We start from the raw sequence: 8,968 nt of genomic DNA on the forward strand, positions 1-8,968 counted from the left end.
GAACTTTTCAAACGTTTCAGACTTGTGCTTCATTAAGTAAATATACCTATATCTACTCAAATTGTCAGTGAAGATGAGAAAATAGCGATATCCACCGCACGCTTCAATTTCTCATTGGATCACACGCATCAGCATGTATGATTTGCAACAAGTCACTTGCCCGTTTCATTGTACCTGAAAACGGGGTCTTAGTCATCCTGCCCATGTGGCATGGCTCACATGTGTCAAGCGATTAAGTGACTCCAAACATCCATCGACATGGAGTTTCTTCATGCATCTTACGCCAATATGACCTAAGCGGCAGTGCCACAAGAAAGTGGTACTATCTACATCTTTTGGCGTGAACATGTGTATTACCACGACCGAGATTCACTGAACCATTCACATAGGGTGCATGACCATGAAAGGTATTATTCATGTAAACAGAATAATCATTATTCTCTAACTTAAATGAATAACCGTATTGCAATGAACATGATCTAATCATATTCATGCTCAACGTAGACACCTGATAACATTTATCTAGGTTCAATACTAATCCCGAAGGCAGATGGAGCGTGCGATGGTGATCTCATCAACTTTGGAAACACTTCCAACACACATCGTCACCTCGCCCTTAGCCAGTCTCCGTTCAGTCCGTAGCTTTTGCATCAAGTTACCAATAATAGTAACTGAACCGGTATCCAATACCCAGGTGCTACCAGGAGTACTAGTGAGGTACACATTAATAACACGTATATACTTTGTTGAAGTTGTCAGCCTTCTTATCTACCATGCATTTGGGGTAATTCCGCTACCAGTGACCGTTCCCCTTACAATAGAAGCACTTAGTCTCAGGTTTGGGTTCAACCTTAGGTTCCTTCACTAGAGCAGCAACTGGTTTTCCATCCATGAAGTTTCCCTTCTAGCCCTTACCCTTCTTGAAACCAGTGGTCTTGTTAAACCATCAACACTTGATGCTCCTTCTTGATTTCTACCTTTTGCGGTCTTAAGCACCGCGAACAGCTCCGGGATTAACTCCATCCCTTGCATGCCATAGTTCATCACGAAGATCTAGTGGCTTAGTGATAATGACTAGAGAACTCAATCAATCACTATCTTATTCGGAAGTTTAACTCCCACTTGATTTAAGTGATTGTAGCACCCAGACATTCTGAGCACATGCTCACTAGCTGAGCTATTCTCCTCCATCTTGTTGGCAAAAGAACTTGTCAGAGGTCTCATACCTCTCAACACGGGCATGAGCCTGAAATCCCAATTTCAGCTCTTGGAACATCTCATATGTCTTATGGCGTTCAAAATGGCATTGGAATCCCGATGCTAAGCCGTAAAGTATGGTGCACTAAACTATTAAGTAGTCATCAGGATGTGTCTGTCGGGTGTTCACAACATCCACAGACGATGTTGTAGGGGTTTGCACATCGAGCGGTGCATCAAAGACGTAAGCCTTCTGTGTAGCAGTGAGGACACTCCTCGGACTACGGACCCAGTCTGCATCATTGCTTACAATATCTTTCAACTTGGTCTTTCTCTAGGAACGTATTGAAATAGGGAGCTACAACGTGAGCTATTTATCTACAACATATTTGCAAAGACAATTTAGACTATGTTCATGATAATTAAGTTCATCTAATTAAATTATTTAATGAACTCCCACCCAGATAGACATCCCTCTAGTCATCTAAGTGAAACATGATCCGAGTCAACTAGGTCGTGTCCGATCATCATGTGAGATGGACTAGTCAACATCGGTGAACATCTTCATGTTGATCGTATCTTCTATATGACTCATGCTCGACCTTTCGGTCTTCCGTGTTCCGAGGCCATGTCTGTACATGCTAGGCTCGTCAAGTCAACCTAAGTGTATTGCGTGTGTAAATCTGGCTTACACCCGTTGTATTCGAACGCTACAATCTATCACACCCGATCATCACGTGGTGCTTCGAAACAACGAACCTTCGCAATGGTGCACAGTTAGGGGGAACACTTTCTTGAAATTATTGCGAGGGATCATCTTATTTAAGCTACCATCGTTCTAAGCAAATAAGATGTAAAACATGATAAACATCACATGCAATCAAATAGTGACATGATATGGCCAATATCATTTTGCTCCTTTTGATCTCCATCTTCGGGGCTCCATGATCATCGTTGTCACCGGCATGACACCATGATCTCCATCATCATGATCTCCATCATCGTGTCTTCTTGAAGTTGTCTCATCATCTATTACTTCTACTACTATGGCTAACGCTTTAGCAACAAAGTAAAGTAATTACATGACGTTTATGTTGACACGTAGGTCATAAATAAATTAAGACAACTCCTATGGCTCCTGCCGGTTGTCATACTCATCGACATGCAAGTCGTGATTCCTATTACAAGAACATGATCAATCTCATACATCACATATATCATTCATCACATCCTTTTAGCCATATCACATCACAAGGCATATGCTGCAAAAACAAGTTAGACGTCCTCTAATTGTTGTTGCAAGTTTTTACGTGGCTGCTATAGGTTTCTAGCAAGAATGTTTCTTACCTACGCCAAAACCACAACGTGATATGCCAATTTCTATTTACCCTTCATAAGGACCCTTTTCATCGAATCCGATCCGACTGAAGTGGGAGAGACAGACACCCGCTAGTCACCTTATGCAACTAGTGCATGTCAGTCGGTGGAACCAGTCTCACGTAAGAGTACGTGTAAGGTCGGTCCGGGCCGCTTCATCCCACGATGCCGCCGAATCAAGATAAGACTAGTAACGGCAAGTAAATTGACAAAATCGACGCCTAGGGTTCCCACCCCAAGGGGTGCGGCAGCCCTAGATCCCATCTAGGGTGGCGGCCACAAGGGGGAGAGGGGGAGGCGCACCTGGGGTGGGCCTTAGGGCCCATCTGCCCTAGGGTTTGCCCCCTTCTCCTCTTGGAGGCGCCTTGGGCCTTGGTGGGAGGCGCCCCAGCCCACCTAGGGGCTGGTCCCTTCCCACTATTGGCCCACGTATGCCTCCGGGGCTGGTGGCCCCACCTGGTGGACCCCCGGGACCCTCCGGTGGTCCCGGTACACTACCGGTGATGCCCGGAACACTTCCGGTGGCCAAAACCATACTTCCTATATATCAATCTTTACCTTCGGACCATTCCGGAACTCCTCGTGACGTCCGGGATCTCATACGGGACTCCGAACAACATTTGGTAACCGCGTACATACTTTCCCTATAAACCCTAGCGTCATCGAACCTTAAGTGTGTAGACCCTACGGGTTCGGGAGTCATGCAGACATGGCCAAGACAACTCTCTGGTCAATAACCAACAGCGGGATCTGGATACCCATGTTGGCTCCCACATGCTCCATGATGATCTCATCGGATGAACCACGATGTCAAGGATTCAATCAATCCCGTATACAATTCCCTTTGTCTATCGGTACGATACTTGCCCGAGATTCGATCGTCGGTATCCCGATACCTTGTTCAATCTCGTTACCAACAAGTCTCTTTACTCGTTCTGTAACACATCATCCCATGATCAACTCCTTGGTCACATTGTGCACATTATGATGATGTCCTACCGAGTGGGCCCAGAGATACCTCTCCGTTACACGGAGTGACAAATCCCAGTCTCGATTCGTGCCAACCCAACAAACACTTTCGGAGATACCCGTAGTGTACCTTTATAGCCACCCAGTTACGTTGTGACGTTTGGCACACCCAAAGCACTCCTACGATATCCGAGAGTTGCACAATCTCATGGTCTAAGGAAATGATACTTGACATTAGAAAAGCTTTAGCATACGAACTACACGATCTTTTGTGCTAGGCTTAGGATTGGGTCTTGTCCATCACATCATTCTCCTAATGATGTGATCCCGTTATCAACGACATCCAATGTCCATGGTCAGGAAACCGTAACCATCTATTGATCAACGAGCTAGTCAACTAGAGGCTTACTAGGGACATGGTGTTGTCTATGTATCCACACGTGTATCTGAGTTTCCTATCAATACAATTCTAGCATGGATAATAAGTGATTATCATGAACAATGAAATATGATATAATAATAACTAATTTATTATTGCCTCTAGGGCATATTTCCAACAACTGCAACACCCTACAACAGTGAATCCCATACGCTTGCGCGACACAGAAGGCACCATACGACAACACCATAATAATATATAATTCATATCAACCACACCATACCAAAATTAACCCATAGGACAAAAAGAATCTACTAAACATCATAGAGGTGCAACACATAACTGGATAATAATATTTAGCATAAAGAACCATGTTTAAGTAGAGATTACAGCGGAAGAGAGAGATTACACTGCTGCATAGAGGGCGAGTAAGTTGGTGATGACGGCGACAAAGTTGTTGGAGTAGATTGTTGTCACGATGGTTCCCCCGGCGGTGCTCCAGCGCCACCGGGAGAGAGGGGGAGAGCCCCCCCCCCCCCCCCCCCCCGCGTGCTTCACCATTTAGAATGCAATTCCTAGTTTTCAAAATTGAGCATGTTCAATCAGGTATAAAGTCGCCACTAACTATTAAATAGCCTCGAGGACGTTTTCTCAAGAAGTGAAAAGACTCCCTCTTCAGTACAACCGCCTCCCTAAACGTATAAAGAGTAATATGGACATTTGACAAATCCACTCCTACTGGGCCGACCCACTAATAGGAACCGAAATAGTGCAGGGCGTAAAAATTCAAGAAAACATATGACAAGCTATCGGGATTCAATCTCGTGACCCTGGAGCTATGATTAAGTGTTGATAGCCTCTCCATCTGCTAGTTGCCTTAGATTAAACCTAGCGCGAGTCTTTTATGAACACACAGAAGCGGCACAGAACGTTTGCAAAATTTGGAACGTTCACTGAAACTTGAGAACATTTTTTAAATACCGATATATTTTAAAGTCCATGAACAATTTTTTTAAATAGAAACTTTTTCGAATTTTTAAAACAAAATGTGGAAATGCTTATATTTTTTAAGTCCATGAACTTTTTTTAATATGCAAATATTTTTTAATTTGTGAACAATGTTTTGAAATGATATTTTTTGTTGAAAACACGAATAATCTTTGAAAACTTGAAGCGCACTTTGAAATTATGAACACATTTAAAAAATAAGAAAGTTTTTTTAGAAATTCTGAATTATTTAAAAAAAATCACACGAGCAAATTTTGAAACTCTAATTTTTTTAAATACGAACAAATTCTGAAATTCTGAACATTTGTTGATGCGAAAAAATTAAAAGTGTGAAGAAAATTTTGTTAACAAATTCAAAAAATGTTCCAATTTTCACAATTGTTCTCAAGTTCAAAAACTATGTAAGGGAATTTCACAAAATGTTCTCGTTTGCAAAGATGTGTTCATAATATTGACAATGTTCGTATTTTTCATGTTTTTCAAATAATGTTCAAATTTACAAAAAATTGCTTTGAAAGATGCTAACGTTTCCAATTGTGTGCCTTTTTTACAAAACTGTTTCGAGATTCCCAATGTTGGCGTTTTTGCAAAATTTAAAAAGTCTTTCAAGTTCGAAAACAATCCAGAAATCATTTTAATAAATCGGATCTGCCACTTGTTCTTATAAGTTCGTCTAATTCACTAATCACTCGGACTCGCTAGCTCCACTGGCTTTGAACTCTCTTCAACAAGCACCCTTTATTCGCACCAAGGCATGTCTTAGCAGCGCAGCCACTAAAAAAAGCATGTCAGGCGGCGCGACGTATTTTTTTAGAAAAGACCATCATACTCTTTATTATGAAGAGGTGTGGAGAAATCTTCACCCTTGATGTGTTTAGGAGGTTGTACTGTAGCAGAAGTGAAAAAAGAAAAAGAAAAAAGAGTACACCCGGACAGTGCTACGGACCGATACAGGACCGCGTTGAATGATTTACGTGATCCGAGATGCGGACGGTTTAAGGGTCGTAGATGCGCTTACTACTCCATTATTACTGCTGCATGCAGTGAACCTAGCGACGCACGTGCACAATGCAAGGCAACGCGAGCGTCAGCACGGCACTATGCTCGCGGCAAAAATGCTAAACACACGGGCCTATTACGGGGCTGTTACCGGGTTTACTATAAAATCTCTCCACCGCGCCGTGATTTTCAGGTGGATGGGGCCAATCTCCTTCCTTATAATCCAATAAAACCTTGCCATGTCGGAGGCACTCCGTAAACCCTCCGTAACAGGCCCGTGCCTATTTCGTCTCGCCGTGCCTATATAACGCGAGCACTCCGCGGACGACATATCATCCCCATCCACACAGGTGATCGACCGATCACCGGAGAGATTGCACCTTTGCCAATCACTTGCACGTAGACACGGCAGCTTCGGCTCCGCACACATACATAGGCATGGCCACCAGCAGCCCGCAGCTCGTGATGCTCGTGTCGTGTTTAGCCGCCCTTGCCGTCGCCGCCGGCGCCGGGGAAGTGGATGGTAGGCCAAAGGCCCGCGGGTTTGTGACGGTGAGCGGGGCGCGGTTCATGGCGGGCGGGCGGCGGTTCTACGCCGACGGGTTCAACGCGTACTGGCTCATGTACATGGCGTCGAACCCCGCGGACCGGAGCAAGGTGGTGGACGTGCTGGAGCAGGCGTCCCGCCTCGGCGCGACGGTCGTCAGGACCTGGGCCTTCAGTGACGGCCAGGGCAGCGACCGGCCGCTGCAGATCACCCCCGGCGTGTACAATGAGCAAGTGTTCGTGGTATGTGTGTGTCTGTCTCACGTTGAACGGCGCGGCCAAAGCTACGCTAGAGATTTCCGTTTCACTTGAGCAGATTAATTACACGTACGCCAAAGATAGCCATAATACCGTTTACCCTAGTAGTCCTGCATGCAGGTTCGTTTCCGTCGCTAAAATCATGTGGTAGTAGCAACGATTTAGACAGATGGACACGAATAATGTCTGTCACGCCAAAGATCTTCTTAATCAATGGCCAGACGTCTTAAAATCTTACTGCTACTATTGCTCATTAAAATGTTTTACTCGTTTGCCCATTAAAAAGATTTCATTGTATACTCGTTAAAATCTTACTGCTCACTAAATCTTAATGCTACTATTGCTCGTTAAAATCTTTTACTTGTTATTATTGTTATTGTCCATCAAAAAGTTTTCATCGTATATATCCCGGCAGTAAAAGGGTTTCATTGTACTACTTTACTCCTCCCTCCGTTTTAAAACATAATAATGTGTATTTGTTCTTTCAAAAGTCAAACGCTCCTATGCTCTGGCCCCAAAGATCTTAATCAATGGCCAGGCGTTTCAAAATCTTACTACTACTACTCATTAAAATGTTTTTACTCATTTATAATTGTTCATTAAAAAGTTTATATTGTATATATTCTATGGTAGCAAAAAGGTTTCATTGTACTGTATATTCCAAGTGAGCTGTAAAGATCTCACACGAAAACGTACCGATTCACCATTGAAGAGCAAGATACAGTGACATACACGTATATATGCTGCATTTACTAAGTATATGTTTTTCCCCTTGGAATATATTTGTGCAGGGACTAGACTTCGTAATAGCGGAAGCGAAGAAACGAGGGATCTACTTGATCCTGAGCTTGGTGAACAACATGGACAGCTTTGGCGGGAAGAAGCAGTACGTGAAGTGGGCGCGAGACCGGGGCCACTACCTTGGGTCCAACGACGACTTCTTCTCTGACGCGCTCACCCAACAGTTCTACAAGAACCACATTAAGGTCTCTCCCTCTTATGGAAGTGTTGCTGCACTGTATAGTTTTTCTTTTTGCGAGATATGCACCGTATATACGTCATATCATTGTGGTTATATGTGTTTGTGGAACAGAGGATGATCACGCGAGTAAACACCTTCACGAGGGTGGCGTACAAGGACGAGCCGACCATCTTCGCGTGGGAGCTGATGAACGAGCCTCGCGTCCCAAGCGACCTCTCCGGAAAGACAATGGAGGTCGGTCACTCACACAAAACAAAACAAAAAAATCTATGGCCTCAGTTCACTTCCTATATATCACGCCTGTTTATTTTGGCCATTCCGTTCATTAGTTTGATTTGATGGATTTGCAACTTTGCATCCAGCGCTGGGTGGCGTCGATGTCCGCGTACGTCAAGTACGTCGACCCCAAGCACATGGTGGAGATTGGCATGGAAGGGTTCTACGGCGAGTCCACGCCGGAGCGCAAGCGGTTCAACCCGGGGCAGGGGTACACCGCCGGCACCGACTTCGTCTCCAACAATCGCATCCCCACCGTCGACTTCGCCACCATCCACGTCTACCCCGACCAGTGGTACGCAAAATAAGTTCATCTTCTCCTAGCCCGAACAATCGATGATTAAACGTGTCACTCGCGCGTGTGTGTGGCAGGATGCCGGGGTCGAGCAGCCAGGCGCAGGTGGAGTTCACCAAGAGGTGGATGGCGTCCCACATCGAGGACGCGGGGAAGGCGCTGCGGAAGCCGCTGCTGGTGGCGGAGTTCGGCTGGTCCGCGCGCTCCGGCGGCTACACGGTGGCGGCGCGGGACGGCTACTTCCGCATGGTATACGACGCCATCTACGCTTCCGTGAAGGGGAACGGGCCGTGCGCCGGGGGGCTCTTCTGGCATGTCATGGCGCCCGGGATGGAGAGCTGGACGGACGGCTATGACGTCGTGTTCGAGCGCAGCCCCACCACCGCCGCGGTCGTCTCGCAGGAGTGCGCCAAGATCGACAGATTCACGCCCGCTGTCTAGCTTTTTTGTGATAGTGGCACATGCATGTGTGTGGAGGAATCGAAGACTCACGAGCCCATTGGATTGGAATTATTTACATCGGGTTGCTAATGAATAGAAGAGCGCTAGGCGTCCGTGGGACAGCGGGCCAACAAATCGTCCCTCTCCTCAGCCCTAATCCGAGTTATCTTTTTGTTTGCAATGTCATCACATCATTTCTTCTTGGTGTATGTCAAAACATTGCAGAAAACATTGCAACAAT

The 8,968-nt window shown here is 45.4% G+C and overlaps 1 protein-coding gene across 1 annotated transcript; it reads left to right on the forward strand.

The window, feature by feature from the left end:
• Window positions 1-6,367: 6,367 nt before the first annotated feature.
• LOC123131073 (putative mannan endo-1,4-beta-mannosidase 9) lies at window positions 6,368-8,727 on the forward strand. Its single transcript, XM_044550838.1, has 5 exons — window positions 6,368-6,718; window positions 7,525-7,719; window positions 7,758-7,949; window positions 8,078-8,286; window positions 8,364-8,727. Exons 1-5 carry the CDS (start codon window positions 6,368-6,370, stop codon window positions 8,725-8,727), a joined length of 1,311 nt encoding a protein of 436 aa, XP_044406773.1.
• Window positions 8,728-8,968: the final 241 nt, after the last annotated feature.

This window comes from Triticum aestivum, chromosome 6A (assembly GCF_018294505.1).
Source record: "Triticum aestivum cultivar Chinese Spring chromosome 6A, IWGSC CS RefSeq v2.1, whole genome shotgun sequence".
Classification (NCBI taxonomy): Eukaryota; Viridiplantae; Streptophyta; class Magnoliopsida; order Poales; family Poaceae; genus Triticum; species Triticum aestivum.